The 16,137-nt window shown below is 45.8% G+C and overlaps 1 protein-coding gene across 2 annotated transcripts in view; it reads left to right on the top strand.

The window, feature by feature from the left end:
• The first annotated feature begins 398 nt into the window (after window positions 1-398).
• The window catches only part of RFT1 (RFT1 homolog), a 39,655-nt gene continuing 23,916 nt past the window's right edge, over window positions 399-16,137 (top strand). For both annotated transcript variants that reach the window (XM_024195679.2, XM_026656687.2), the window contains exons 1-7: window positions 399-616; window positions 6,587-6,672; window positions 7,667-7,783; window positions 9,954-10,143; window positions 10,404-10,505; window positions 11,388-11,522; window positions 15,874-15,952. In XM_024195679.2, coding sequence (XP_024051447.1) covers window positions 554-616; window positions 6,587-6,672; window positions 7,667-7,783; window positions 9,954-10,143; window positions 10,404-10,505; window positions 11,388-11,522; window positions 15,874-15,952 — 772 coding nt within the window. In that variant the 5' untranslated portion in view covers window positions 399-553. The remainder of the gene's footprint in view (window positions 617-6,586; window positions 6,673-7,666; window positions 7,784-9,953; window positions 10,144-10,403; window positions 10,506-11,387; window positions 11,523-15,873; window positions 15,953-16,137) is intronic.

Genomic DNA, 16,137 nt, shown 5'->3' on the forward strand with positions numbered 1-16,137 from the left:
CCTTTCCCCCTAAGAGCTCGGGCAAGAGCTCGGTGTGAGTTAGCATCTCTCTTTGAGTGTTGGGAGGTATTTTTATTTGTTCCCTACAAGGGTCATGGGTAAGGGTTGCCCCCTTCTCCCGCCTAATGCAGGGGGGCAGTTGTGTGGCTCCCCTTGTCCCTTCTCGGGCGGGAGCTTGTCTGCCTGTCCCCTATAAGGGTGTGGGTGCGGAGGGGGTATGTCTCCTTGTCAGGGTTTGGGCTGGAACGGGGAAGTGGCTCAGCGTCTCGCCTCGGGGTGGGGGAGGCGCTGCGCTCCGGCGGCCTGAGGAAGCGGCCCGGCAGCCAGAGCCCCACGCTCCGCCCCTGCTGACGAGATCGATGCGCGACAATTCGGCACCGCCACTGACTTCCCGATTCTCTGCCGCCCGAGACCGACGCCGGTCTGGGAGCGGGATGGAGCCGGAGCGGAGGCTGAGAGCGGTTCCCACGCGTGGCAGCCGGGGGTCCGGGTGCTGAGCCCCGCCGGCGTACGAGATAGCACGTCTCCCCCTGGTGCGTCGGGGGCGCGAGCCATGGGCTCCCAGGATGTGCTGAGCGAGACCACCCGGCTGGCCTCCTCCAGCGCCCTGCTGCAGGTACCCCACCCCCCCGCTCCTCTGGTGGGCGTCCCCCACGCCCGCGGGGTCCCCCTTCCAGAGCAGGCAGACGCGGCTCTTGGCGAGTGAGGCGGCTCCCGCTCCCCGCCTTATCGTGGAAGAAGGGAATCTCCTCTCCGGTGTGAGAGCGAACTCCTCCGAGTGTAGGATACCGCTCCGCGTAGTAATGTGCTACCGGTAGCACTTATCCATACGCGTAGATTGTAAGAAATTGCTATTGTATTAAACTGCTACCTGATGTAGCAGATGCCTACAGATAGCAGGGTCTTGCACTATGTGTATGTGAAACTGCTACGTGTAGGAATGTGCTATCTGTAGCAGTTAGTGATATGTATAGATTGTAAGAAACAGCTTTTTTTAAAAAAGATGCTACCTTATTTTTACATGCTTGAAAACTGTTATCATGTTTCAGTCTTCCCTCATAGGTCATGTTTTCTATGGACCTTAAATTTTTACAGACTTTATAAGTATACTCTCTATGCCATTATCTCAATCATTAAGATTTTGAATAGAAACATCTCCAGAACTGATCCCTGGAGAACCCCACTTGTTACGCCCATCTTATTTATCGTTATGTCCATCTAGGTTTCCTTTCCATAGTTTATGAGACGGTCATGGGAGACAGTATCAAAAGCCTTACTAGGCTTGTTACACTGTTAAAGAAAGCTATCAGGTTGGCAGGGCCGGCTCCAGGCACCAGAGAAGGAAACAGGTGCTTGGGGCGGCCAATGGAAAGGGGCGGCACGTCTGGGTCTTTGGTGGCAATTCGGCAGCGGGAAGAGGAAGAGAGGGAGTGGAGAATCCGCTGCCGAATTGCTGCAGAAGAATGAAGTGGCACAATTGAGCTGCCGCCGAAGTGCTGCCGATCAGCTTTATTTTTTTTTTTTTTTCGCTTCGCTGATTGGGGCAGCAAAAAAGCTGGAGCCGGCCCTGCAGGTTGGTTTTACACGTGAGACTGCTTGAAATACCCTTTTAGCAAAGTAGGACCTGTAGCTGCTGCTGGTAGCATGGTCCTACAGATAGCATTTTCACACACAGACATGTATGAAACTGCAAACTATAGGGATGTGCTACCTGTAACACTGCAATGTGATGAAGCTAATTCCTACAGACAGCAGTTTCTCACACCATTGGAATGTGAGACTGCTATCTGTAGGAATTAGCTACATCAGATGGCCTTAGTGAATTCTTAGTGAATTCTTACCATTAGAAGAACAGGTACTTGTGGCACCTTAGAGACTAACAAATTTATTAGAGCATAAGCTTTCGTGGGCTACAACCCACTTCTTCGGATGCATCCGGTTGTAGCCCACGAAAGCTTATGCTCTAATAAATTTGTTAGTCTCTAAGGTGCCACAAGTACTCCTGTTCTTTTTGCGGATACAGACTAACACGGCTGCTACTCTGAAAACTTACCATTAGAAGCTCCTAAGAGCTGTGAAGGGCCATACCTGTTAGCCTTGTGGTGTTCTGAACAACAATTATTAGCTATTATGCTAACAGAAAGTGAGATGGATTGGGTACGAGCTAAAGATATGACAGTTTTAACTCCTCTGCTGACAAAACATGAAAATAACCTTTTCCTTATATATGTTTCTGGATGGTACACAGCTGTGGCCAGCTCAATTAGGGCCCAGCTGGCCCTGATAAGAGGGCTGTGGGCCAGAAGCTGGAGAAGTCTCACTCTAGCCCTGGAGTGAGTGGGAAGGGAAGCAAGGTACTTGAAGTGGAGCAGTGCTGGGGAAGGGCAAGGAGAATTGGGGTGCTCCAGCCTGTTAAACCCCCAGGCTGCAGGCCTTGATGAAGGCCTATGAAAAGGTACTGGGGCTGCAGAGGGGCAGGCTGGGGATAGGCAAAGGCAGCAGGTCTTAACCCCTTGCCAATGATGAGTGGCCATGACAGACTGCAGTCTGCCCCAGTGAGCGAGTGCTAGATCAGGGGTCTCAAACTCAAATGACCATGAGGGCCACATGAGGACTAGTACATTGGCCCGAGGGCCGTATTACTGACACCTTCCCCCTCTGCCGCCCTCGGCCCTGTCCCCACTCCACCCCTTCCATGATGCCCTGCCTCTTCCCACCCCTTCCCTGCCCCCATTCCAACCCCTTCCCTGAAATCCCCACCCCAACTCTGCCCCCTCCCTGCCCCCAGGGGGTGCAGGAGGAGTGTGGGGTGTGGTGGGGGCTCAGGGCAGGGAGTTGGGGTGTGGGGTGCAGGAGGGGTGAGGAATACAGCAAGGGGTCAGGGTGCAGGGTGCGGCAAGGGGCTCAGGGCAGGGGGTTGGGTTGCAAGAGGAGTGTGGGGTGCGGCAGGAGGCTCAGGGCAGTGGGTTGGGGTGTAGGGTGCAGCAGGGGGCTCAGGGCAGGGGTCAGGGTGCAGGAGGGGTGCAGGGTACGGCAGGGGGTTGGGGTGCAGGAGGGGTGCGGCATGGGGCTCAGGGCAGTGGGTTGGGATGCGGGAGAGGTTCAGGGGGCAGGATCTGGCCCGGCACATACCGGGGGCAGGGCAGGCTCCCTGTCTGCCCTGCCCCCGCAAGAGGCTGGAACTTTGGGGAAGGTGGGGCGGAGGGGCTGTGTGTTTCTGTTGCTTGAGGCACCGCCGCCAGCAGCTCCCATTGGCCGCGGTTCCCCGTTCCCGGCCAATTGGAGCTGCTGCGGGCACTGCCTGAAGCAACAGCCACACACAGCCCCTCCGCCCCCCCTTCCCCATGTTCCAGCCTCTTCCCGGAGCTGCGCAGGGCAGGCAGACAGGAAGCATGCCCTGCTCCCGGTGCATGTCCGGCCGGAGCCACTCTGGTAAACACTGGGGGAGGGCGGGGGGGCTGCGAGGGGCTTGCGGGCCGCAGAAAATCACCCGCGTGTTTGAGACCCCTGTGCTAGATGATGACTGGCAGTACCCACTGAGGCAAGGTGGGTTTAGAGGATTGAGGGTTCCCCTGGGAGGGGAAACACAGAATAAGGGGTTACTGTGGGGGCAGCACCTCAAGGTAAAGGGCACTGGGGTCCGGCAGGGACACGGATGCCAGCGGCAAGCGAGACACTGGCCAGTAGGAGGCGCTCTGTACACTGGAGAGCTAATTCCCGAGACGACCAGCAGGAGGCACTGTGCTGGTGAGTCTTGACCTCGCTACAGCGCCATTGGATTAGAGGAGCTTTTGTGGCAAGAACCACCAGTAGAGCAATGTTTGTGTAATATAATATCATAAGCATATTTTCATAAAGAATGTAGAGTATAATATCACACCCCACATGTATGTTTGCTGCTCTGCAAATAGTAAAGGAGCATGCACCTTTGGGTCTAAATGCTCATGACAATAATGCAGAGCCATGCAAGCTCCATGATTCTGTGTGAGATGGCAGACAGTGAGGAGGGCCAGGCAGGTTAGTGGGTTTAGAAAGAAAGGTGTAATCATTATGTATACATTTATGTATGGGATACTTATAAAATTAGTGGATGGTTAACATTATAAGAAGTTGGATCCCATGGCCACAACCACCCTGTCTGACCTGTTTGATACCCAGCATATACTGCCAAACCAAAGCTTCCCAAAATACAGTGGGTGGACAGTGGGATATCTATTCATGGTGCATCTCACTCTGAATCTATACAAGTGCCTCTGGTGAGTACCCTGACTGCTGAGGCAAGGAGTCCAGGAGGCATGCACACAAGTGACATAGTAATGGTAGTGACTCTATGGTGACATAACTTGAGTTAACCCAAACTTAAAGTGTACATATGGCCTTAGGTATATTAAATGTTTGGGAGTATGAGGGTTGACTAAGATTCATTCAGGTGTTTAGGCTCAAGGCATTGGAACTGGCTTTACTGCACCCTACAGGCTCAGGAACAAAGAGGCACAAAAAAAAGATATCATTTATTTATTAAAATTTCTTGACTCGAGGGTGTATAACGCCATGATTTTAGAATTCTTGTGATTGTAAAGGTATCTTGGGGTTGTAGATGTGTGTGCATTATGTTTTGAAAGGAAAAACTAATGAATGGGTTGAACAAAGAATTAGATCAGTCCCTCAGGATAAGTAGATTGGCTATTAACCAAGATAATCAGGGATGCAGGCCCATGCTCTGCATGTCCCTAAAACATTCTTTGACTGCCACATATTGGGAGTGGACAATGGGATGGTTCAATGAGTCATTGCCTGGTCTGATCATTCCCTTAGAAGCACCTGGCATTGGCCACTGTCACAAGACAGGATACTAGATTAGGCGGACTATTGGTTTGACCACCAATATTTACCCCATTGGTGGATTGACTCAAAACAAAGTTTTGACAATAGGCCAGAAATTCAATCAGAGTGGAAGTCAGATGATCCAACAGAATAAACATCTGCTCTACAAATGAGAAGAAAAAATTAGAATAAAAAATTCAGGGAATTCAGGGAATCCCAGCAGCAGATAAGACAACTTGACTCGGAGACTTTATGCATTCAGATACAGTGATAAGGGATTCTTTGTTTCTGAGGGGATATATGTAAAATGTTTCACTGAATTAAGTTTCAGAGATTATCTATATTGGCAAGTTAAAGCGCTCTAACTTGCTAGCTCAGGGGTGTGCCACTTTTTAACCCCTGTCAAAAGCAGTCCGCAGAATCTTATGGGTATAAGGGTAGGGTGAAGGGCAGTGGCTTCAACAGATGAACTGAGCATGCTCAGATGAACTGAGCATGCTCAGTACACCGTAAGTAGCACATTACTACGCAGAGCAGTATTGGAGGCTCACGCTCCTGTGTGTTGCCATAGCGTATCGTGACAATTGACAGAGCACGGAGACCAGCTAGGTTAAGTTGTCCTCTCCTATTTCCATCCCTTTCTCTGGCTCGGTTATTTTCGTAACTGAGGTTTGTCTTCAGACACTTGAGTTTTGCAGGTTCTCTCCTGTCATTTGTGCCTGGCCTCCTGCTGTGCTCACTGCCTGCTGTTTTGTGTTCCTACTTATTTCTGGGTCTGCTACAGATGAAAACAAAGCTATTCTGCAAACAGTGTCAAGGCTTGTACCTTGTCCCATAATAGGTTACTGGGGAGAGAACACAATTAAGCAACATAAGACAAAAGCTAAATAGATAGCATCATGGTCACTGCTCAGGAGTCAGGACATCTAGGGTCTTTTAGCTCTACCACAGACCTGCTGTGACATCTTATGCAATCCACTTCATCTGTGAAGCAGAGAAAATGCTTTCTTCCTTGGTTAGTAAGTTTGTGCTTACAGTATATTTAAGGGGGAACAAAGAGTCCTGTGGCACCTTATAGACTAACAGACGTATTGGAGCATAAGCTTTCGTGAGTGAACACCCACTTCGTCAGATGTATGACATTGCACCTCCATGTAGTTCTTCCGTATGAGTAATTTTTCTTTTCTAGACTAACAATGCATTTAGCATGTGAGTTGTTTCCAATGTACATTATTTCTAGATAAATTGATGCTGTATGAGTGGTTCTCAACCTTTGCAGACTACTGTATGCCTTTCAGGAGTCTGAGGCCCAAGCCCCGCCACCCAGCGCTGACGCATGTAATTTAGCTTTGCAAGGCCTCCTGTGGCATAAGGCCCTGGGCAGTTGCCCTGCTTGCCACCCTCTAACACTGGCCCTGCACTTGTGGTGCCTCTAAACCCGTCCCGTGATCCCACTGGGAGTCGTAACCCCTATGTTGAGAAACAATGATGTAGATGAGTTGACGTGTCATACCCTGGTTGAGAACCACTGATTTAGATAGCAAATAATAAAAATTATTGTCCATGGGCTTAATCCTGTGAGATACTGGACACCTCATGTGAGCTGAGCACATATCCTCATCAACTTCAGTAGGAGCTGAAAGAATTCAGCACCTTTCAGAAAGTGCTTGGCCCTGCACAGGATCTGCTCCCTTGTTAAGATTGATATTGGCCCATTTTTGAAAGTGACTAATGCAACTTATTCTGTGTGTTTTCTTCACAGATATTGTTTCGGGTGATTACTTTTGGCTTAAATGCATTTACTCTCCGCTATGTATCAAAAGAAATGATTGGCCTTGTGAATGTAAGGTAATGAGAATTGAGGGTGAATGATTCCAATATAGAAGTTTGTCACGTTGTTCCTTGTCTAAATACAAATGAAGTACCTGGGCTTTCCCTAATGCAAGATTTTTAAAAAGTGGGTGCATGGTAGCATAATGAAGATGCTGGTGTCAGTACATTTTAAAGGCTTGAAGTAAGATTATATGCCTTGTATTTAAAAACAAATTCTTACCCATTTTGCTAGTAACACTTCAGAAAAAAAATCTTAAAGTACTTCTTGGTATTTTGTGCTGTTTGCTTGTTGGATTTCTCTAAATCTGAGCAAGGAAAGTATATCAATCTGTTTCACTTTCTGCCTCATGGACTAGCAGGATGGCTAAGTGAAATGTTTAGAGCTGTTTCCAGTGGCATTAGAAACATTTCTGTCTGAATTTTGAACTGTACAATGGTGTGCCTGTAATCTTGTGATAAGAGTAGCTTTATAATGTTCAGTTTTGAAGTTATAAATGAGTAACTGTCTAGTAGGTTCTTAATATTCAATATTGAACATACAGGTACCTCGTGTTGGCTTTGGCAAATCTTAAGCAAATTGGGTAGAGTATTCCCTTTCCTCCCAACTTCCCTGGGACTTGCTTAAACCTTACCTGGTAAAGGTTGGAGCATCCATTTGAAAAACACTGCTGTACTCTTATTCCTTTCCTGCCCTTCAGGAGAACTGTATGTTAACAATGTACCACATGAGGAAAAAAAATACAATTTGCTTATATCTGTATTAAACCTTATATCATGACACCACATCTTCCCCCATTGGGGGCAAGTTGGTCAACCCTCTATTATGCACGATTTTTATTATAAGATCTTCTGTTAGAAATAAGTTTTTGCTCCATGGTATTTAAACTATGTTTATAGGTAAAGTACCTTTGTCGGTTTAGTTTTTAAACATCAGTTTAGCCGCTGTAGTGCTGTACATGAAGACAAGCCCTCAAATGAATCACTTTATCTTTTTATCCCCTTTCTTTAGGCTAACATTACTTTATTCTACAGTTGTTTTCTTAGCCAGAGAGGCGTTCCGTAGGGCTTGTTTGAGTGGCAGCACAAAGCGAAATTGGACCCAAACTATTAATCTTTTGTGGCTAACGTAAGTTTCCTTTTGAGATTCTTATTTATTCCAGTCTATGTTTATAAAAGCATTCATTGCCAGATGTCTGAGCACATATAAAGATGAAAATATGTATTTACCTAACTAGACTACTGTTCCAGGATGTAGCACATTATGATCTCCTCAGTTGCAGCCTGAAGACACAGACTCAAGGCATTAGATTAAATGGGATTAATGATACTTACCTCCCTCTTTAAAAGTGTTTTGAGATCTACTGATGAAAAGTGCTGTATGAGAGTTAAGTATTATTGTTTATACTGTGCTCTTAGTATCCATGCACTTGGCCTCTTTTGGAGCTACACTAGGGAAGTAAATTCTATAGTCAAGATACACACAAGGGAAAATTTGATTATTTAGGAACATGTACTTCAAAAGTATTAGAACTAAATTCCTTAGAGGTTCTTATACAGCATTCATCACCATAGTACCTGAACGCCTTCTCGTAGCGCCTTAAGCTTTGTGACTAGCATCTGTCGTGTGTGTGTTTGCTTATCTTCTCCCCATGGGGAGAAGTAAAACCGAAAATGAAGGTTTTAATTTATGTGGAGGATCCAAGTTTGGATCTAGAGCTTGATCCCAAATCTCTTTGGGGTTTGGAGCACTGCAAAAGCATTGTGGTTGGTCCCTGAGGGCTCGGCTATCTTTGGTTACTTTAGAGGCTAATTAAGTACTAGAATTGTCTGCTCCTGGAGGAAGCAGAGTACAACTTTTGCTTAGAAGTAATAGTTGGCCCAGTACAGGACCCTGGAGTGGAAGTGCGAATAGGAGAATGAGAAATCAGAGAAACACGTTGTCCTTCCCTCACCCACAAAACTGCCACATTTAGATAAGATCAGAGGTGTGCTTATGTTTTCAAATGTGGAAGAAGCAAAACTAGGTGCCTAGCCAAAATGTCTAGCAGCCAAAATGTAGTGTGTTGTTTTCTTATTACTTAGCTTCTTCAGGTTTGTCTATGCAAACATTAGTTCATGGCAAGCTGGGGTGTGAATCTAGCCCATTACTAGCCTGCTGTGCACAAAGTATCCATGTGAACCTTGCTGACGTGCACTGACAGTTCCTTAGTGTACTTTATGTGCCCTGCTTTGAAACGAGAGTAGATCAAAGCACACTAAGGAACTGTTAGTGTGTGTCAGCTGGGTCCACATGAACACTTAGTGTGCCCCAGCTTGTTGTGAACTAAGTGTTCCTGTAGACAAGCCATTAATTTTATTATTGTTTAACTTACATTGTGTGGTAGTAGCTGAAACCAGCCAGTCAGGGCCCTGTTGTACGAAGTGATGTAAAAATATTGTTACTGTCCATATTGCTTAAATTGAATTACAAATAGTTATTTCAGATATGGTAAAGCAGATAAATAAAAAGGCCTATTTGTATTGAATAAATAGTGTTGTCATCCATAATTGAAATTGTGCTAGTAATGATGATTTGCTATGGCTGTAATTGTTAATGCTAAATCTCCAAGAGAAAGCAGTTTTTCCTACTTATTTGTGTGTTCCAGGGGCTTTTGCTATGGCTTTGTTTCCAGTCTGGGTTATCATAGGGTAAGATAAATTGTACAGTAATTCCTATTTCTATACTGTTACTTTATTAGCAGCATAATGCAGTAGTCATTAGTATATTGTAACTTATTAAAAGATTTAGTATGTCTTTCTATAGTCTTACTGAAGACTGGCTTTTTCAGAAAGAAGGGTCTGTCTTACAGCCATGCAAGTGGTCCCCTAGAGGTGAGGAGGCTGTCTGCAGCCTCTTACATGGTGCACTTGAGGAGGCACTGAGTGGGGTAGGCCTATAAAAAGAAGTCAAGGAAGTTTGTTAGCGATCTTTTTAAAACAACAGCAACAATGGGCAGGGTTGAGGGTTTTTTTTGGAGCAGTGGATGGTAATGGTTTGAACTTTTTCTATTAGAATGTTTAACGTATTTATGTAAATATAAGCACTACAAAGAAATTAAATATGAATACTTGTATCCTGTAGTATCAATTCAAATATTTTAATGGTGTATATAGCAAAGTGAAAACTGCACGTTTCCCTCCTCTTTTGCTTGCAATATGTGATCACTTAATTTAATTTGTTTTTTGCCATTTAGACAAGCGCCTCTATAACTCAGAAAAACAATTTATTTGATCTTTCTTTCTTTCTTTCTTTAAAGAGTTCCTTTGGGGGTGTGTTGGTCACTGTTCCTGGGCTGGATCTGGCTACGGTTACTTGAAGTTCCTGATCCTAACTCAGTTCCCTACTATAAGATTGGAGTAGTTGCATTTGGTCTTTCTGCAGTGGTTGAACTTCTAGGAGAACCATTCTGGGTTTTGGCACAAGCACATTTGTTTATAAGGCTTAAGGTTAGTAAAATGAGCACTATACTTGCATATACTGGATAATGGTGGAGAAAGTCTTGATTGAAGTAGTCAAAGATGACTGGGGTATTTAACCACATAACTCTGAATGAAGTTAGACTAGTGTGATGAGATACCTAATATTTAACACCTGTATTTAAATGTACATATATAATAAGTGAATATGCAGTTTGTGTACACTTCAGGTCTTTTGACTGATGCAGTTGGCAGTGAATCTGTGTTCTTTTCCCCTCCCCTCCCCTTAGGTAATTGCTGAAAGTCTTTCAATAATCTCCAAATGCATTTTGACAGTTATTTTAGTAGTGCTGTATCCACAATGGGGACTTTACATTTTTTCTTTGGCCCAGGTAAGTTTTCTCTGTGTTCTCTACTGTATATTTGTGACTCACCAAACTATTTTTATCTTTGTAACCCTTTCCAGTTTAGTGTCTAATCCTGCAAAACTCTACTTCATAGTAATAATTTGTAAGATCAGGCCTTTAGATTGCAAATATCCTGCCTTTAATTTTTCTGCAAAATGTAGTGCATACCTGTGGCGTTATAATATTAATGCTGTCTGTCACTGTAGTTGCTATCAATCCTTCCATTTAGGTCCCCCTTTTACAGAGATTACTATAATTTGGCTGCAAATTTCAACTGTTTTTTGAATCATTTATAAACCTCTTCTCCATATACAAGTGCTTGTGGCACAGATCAATACAATAAAATAGTCTATGAATTAATTAAAGCTTTATAATTAGATATCTACTAACTAGGACAAATGAATTGGACAACACAAGAGGAAAACAGTGCAGTGAAAGACTTGTGTGGTCTCAGAGCTTTGTCTCCAAACATCTACACTACACTTTTTAGCCCTGCAGCCTGAGCCCTGTGAGCCTGAATCAATTGACCTGGGCCAGCTGCAGCCATGCTGCAAATCTTTTATTGCAGTGCAAATATAACCAATTTTCGGGTGGAGTGAAACAGATCGGGGCCAGTAATGTTAAAATGTGCTGTTTTAAAAAAAAAAAAAAAAAAAAATGGGATTTTTGTGTGTTAAGGTGACTAGTGATAGTAGTAATTTTGGTTTAGAACATTTGTTTGTAAACTATTACTATTTGACATTTCAGAATAATTGTGAGGTATCCAATTATTATTTAGCTGAACCCTAGTATGTAGTTTTAAATCTGTAGTTTCTATTATGTTTCATATCTTTTTTTTTTTTTTTTTTTTTTTTTTTCTTCTTCCAGCTTTTATACACCAGTATTCTGGTGTTGTGCTATGTAATGTATTTCATGAAGTTTTTGGGTTCTCCTGAAGCAACAAAGAAATCTTTTCCAGTTTCTAGAATGACAGATCTGTTACCCAACTTGACTGAAGACCAGGTAAATTGCAGAGCTTAAAGTTTTTAATATTGTAGTCTTTCATGAATAAGGGAATTTCAAAGTTGGTTTTGCTGAATAAGGAGAAACTACTTGAGTAATACCCATCTTAAGTGTGAGTTTGCAGGATGTAGCCTCCTTGCAGAGGATACAATTGAGTAAGAACAAACAAGTTGGGTAAATTATTCTTGTAATGGTTCTCTTTGTATTAATAAAGCTTTTATTACTATTTAAAACATGGCCACCACCTCACTCTGGTCAACACTCTGGTTCCCCCAGACTTCTCAAGCACTCTTTTTATTGAAGTGAGAAATGAGATCAGTTATTAACTAGCTAATTTCTTCGATGCAGGATTGTTTCACTGAAATATATTTTCTAGTGTTTTTGCATAGACCTTTAAGAATGTAGCTGCATGTAATAATGAATAGAATGAGCATTTGTGATTTAATTCCAAGCAGGTTAGTTTCTCTCCTAATGGAATGATAATCTCACTGTTGTACTGTGGAGTTTTCTACCCAATGTTTTTGGAAAATACTGAACTCTGAAATATTCAGAATCCCTATTCAGCAAAACATGTTTCATTCTCTGAGGAAAATTGTGATTTAATGGACTGGGCAAAATTAGCCCAATACCCGAATTTTTCCAACAGCAGGGAGATCGAAGTGGGCACCTGTGCGCACTGGTCTGGGGCTCAGTGTGGCGTGTAGCATGTGGCAGTGTCATGTTGGAGCAGCAATTTCTAGTGGTGGCCGTCTTGCCTCTCATAAAACTGGCTGCTGAGTCCACTCCCGAACTGCTGCAATTTACTCTGGCTGCTGCAGACTTCTTCCACGCTCTCTTCCTGTCTGCTGCTCGGTGTCCACCTGCCTGCCAAGCTGGCTTACCTGCTGCAGGCTCAGTAGCCGTTTTTATGTGAGGTGGCACTGCTGTTCTTCGGTGCACATGAGCAGCTGCGGCCTCAGCAGGGAGGCAGAAGTTGCACCAGCTGCCGTGTCTCTCCGCCTTGCCCCCGAACTGCTGTCCAAAATGATGATGCTGTCCATTACTAGCCACACCGAGTATGAGACCTGCATGCACAGATGCCTGCTTCTATCTTCCTGCTGTCAGAAAAATTGCAACAATTTAGAGGGTGGACTCAGCGGTTGGGGTGTGCTCCTGTCTCCCCAGTGAGGCTGCAGGTGCTCATATTCCAAGTGGTGGTGGCAGCACTGCCTTGCATAAAAGCAGCAGCTGAGTCTGAAGCAGATGAGCCAGCTTGGCAGGCACTAAGCAGAAGAAAGGAAGAGAAGGAGGAAAAAGTCTGCAGCTGCTAGAGTAAGTTGCAGTGGTTTGGGGGGTTTTGGCATCCGGTTTTATGCAAAAGGGTGAAGTAGTGACCTTTTGCTGACTGCACTTTGTGCATATCCTGTGAGAAATTTTGTAGAAAGCCTTATTTGCTTTAAGCCCTGCATATGTATTCAAGAAGTCAATGGAATGTAAAATAACACCCATTAACTTTTAGCCTAAAATGGTACTGCCAGTAAATCTGAGCAGTAGTATGAGCTATAGACATTAACTAAACTTTTCATGTCAGTCACGATTATTACAAACCATTTCATGCTGCTTCACCTGATGAGCTCTAAGGCACAGCTAAATCTGTTATTACGAATAAACAGTGCTTGCAAACAATATAGAACGCTGTTCACAGTGTTACTGTAGCTGTGTTGGTCCCAGGATATTGGAGAGACAAGGTGGATGAGGTAATATCTTTTATTGGACTGTAGAGGAGGGGACTCACCCCTGCGGCGCCTCCTGCTGGTCGTCTCCGGGAATTAGCTCATTTCACTGTTGGAGCGCCCCCTGCAGGCTGGTGGTCCGCCTGTTCTCCGGCCCCCATGTCCCTCCCGGACCCCGGTGCCCTTTTATCTGGGGTGCTGCCCCCTGGCAGTACACCCCTCAGTACTAGGGTCTCCCCTCCCCGGGGAACCCTCACCCACTATCCCTACCTCGCCTCAGAATAAGGCCACTGCCAGTCACCAACTAGCCCCCGCTCCCTGGAGCAGACTGCAGTATCAGCCACTCATCATAGGCAAGGTTGGGTTTGGACTTGCTGCCTTGGCCTATCCCTGGGCTGCCCTCTGCAACCCCCAGTATCTCTTGGCCTCCTACTAGGCCGCAGCCTGGGGCTTTCCCAGCTGGAGCTCCCCAGCTCCTCAGCCTGTCCCCAGCCCTGCTCCACTCAGGTACTCTGTCTCTAGCTCGCTGCAGCCAGGACCTTCTCCCTCTGAAGGCAGAGGGAGACTGCTTGGCCTCTGGCTCACAGCCTTTTTATATAGGGCCAGCTGAGGCCTGATTGGGGTGTGGCTCAGCTGCAGCTGCTTCCTAATCAGCCCAGCTTAGCAGCTCCCAGCCACAACCTTCCCCCAGGGCTCTTTAAGCCCTTCAGGGCAGGAGCGGGGTAAGCACCCCGCTACATGGACCAACTTCTGTTCAGCTCTTGGCTGAAGAAGAGCTCTGTGGAAGCTCAAAAGCTTGGCTCTTTCACCAACAGAAGTTGGTCCAGTAAAAGATATGACCTCACCCACTGTATCTCTCTAATCTAGAGCATTAACAGAAATAGTGTTACTCATCTCAAGAATTAAATAAACCACTATTTTAAAAAATGCATTCACAGTTAAGCAAAAGGGAATCAAAGCAGGGTTTGTCTGCTCTGTCAACACAAGACCTCAGAGTGGGAATCTTTGCTCCAACTTGCCCTTTGGCTGTGATTTAGTTAATCAGGGATGATTTGGCCACAAATCTCAGTATATTAAACCTTTCATTGTTCACAATTACTGCACTAGGCACACCCTTCTTAACTAGAGAGACATTTAAATATTAATAGTTTGCTTCCTAGGACTTGGAGCACTTGCATGCAGTTCCAATTAGATGTAGACCTTATTCTCTCCTTCTCCTAAATATGGGAAGCATGATCATCAGATCGCTTTCTCCATGCTTATTAATGCTCCTACAGCAGCACTGTGTTCTCCCTTCTTTCAGCCTTTCCCAGTTGTATCCAAGATAGAACTTTATTGAGAACAACTTACTCCAGGGGTGGACAAACTACAGCCTGCGGGCCGGATTCGGCCTGCCAGCTGTCTTAAGCTGGCCCTTGAGCTCCTGCTGGGGAGTGGGGTCTGGGGCTTGCCCCGCTCCGATGCTCCAGCCGGGAGCAGGGTCAGGGGTCGCTCTATGCGGCTCCCAGAAGCTGCGGCATGGCCCCCCTCCGGTGCTCCAATGGGAGCTGCAGGGGCGGTGCCTGCGGACGGGGCAGCGTGCAGAGCCGCCTGGCCGCGCCTCCATGTAGGAGCTGGAGAAGGGACATGCCGCTGCTTCCAGGAGCCTCTTGAGGTAAGCGCTGCCTGGAGCCTGCACTCCTGAGCCTCTCCCCATCCCCCTGCCCCAGCCCTGATCCCCCTCCCACCCTCCAAACCCCTCGATCCCACCCTGGAGCACTCTCCTGCACCCCAAACCCCTCATCCCCATCCGGAGCCTGCACACCTGCCCCAGCCCTGATTCCTCCCCCCGAACTCCTTGGTCCCAGCCCAGAGCACCCTCCTACACCCCAAACTCCTCATCCCCAGCCTCACCCCAGAGCCCATACCCCCAGCCGGAGCCCTCACCACTCAGCACCCCACTCCCTGCCCCAGCCTGGAGCCCCCTCCCGCACCCTGAAGTCCTCATTTCTGGCCCCACCTCGGAGCCCGCACCCTCAACCATAGCTCTCACCTCCTCCCACACCCCAACCCCAATTTTATGAGCATTCATGGCCCGCCATACAATTTCTATTTCCAGATGTGTCCCTTGGGCCAAAAAGTTTGCCCACCCCGACTTACTCAGTCTACTCAGGGTTGGCATAGAATTCAAGAACAACACTCAATAACTGAACTTGAGACGGAAAGAAAACTGACCCTTCCTAATGTTTCAGCTGTCCTCATGGTAGAGGCTTAGCAGACTAAGTGATAACAGAAATCTTACTGCATATCAAGGAATCAGCTGCAATATACTTCTCCCTGGTCCCATCCTGTGCTGTGCAATGCTTCCTGGTAGAAACTTTCAGCTATTCTTGTTCTTTTTGTTTTTGTAGGGTGCGATTCAGTGGAGACTGATCTTAGTCTGTCACCTTGTAGTGATAAGTCTGTGCTTGTATTCAAGAATATTTTATGTTCGTCATTAGTTGCAATAATAGAGACGGATTTCCTGGTTAGTACAGGGGGTTAGAGTAAATGGAGTTGGCCTTGATGATAAGAGCAATGTATTCACATATTATCTTGCAATTCTAATTCTCAAAATCAACTCCAATGGTTAAATCACAGTACGTATTTCTTTCTTGCAGACTGTGGTTGACTGGAAAGAGGCTAGGTTGACTTGGAGCTTCTTTAAACAATCTTTCTTGAAACAGATGTTGACAGAAGGTGAGTATTATGTGCCCTCTTCATGCCTGTCCATGATTAGAAAGACCTTGGTATTGCTTGTTTGGCTGTCAATTCAATAGCAAGAAACCACAGATAACATTTGGTTGAAAAGAATCACAAAAGACTAGTAGTAGTGTGGTTGTGATACTGACACCCGCAATAGGAAAGGAGTTATCAGCATATTG

Source organism: Terrapene carolina, unplaced genomic scaffold (genome assembly GCF_002925995.2).
Source record: "Terrapene carolina triunguis isolate 2854851 unplaced genomic scaffold, T_m_triunguis-2.0 Scaffold232, whole genome shotgun sequence".
In the NCBI taxonomy this organism is placed as follows: Eukaryota; Metazoa; Chordata; order Testudines; family Emydidae; genus Terrapene; species Terrapene triunguis.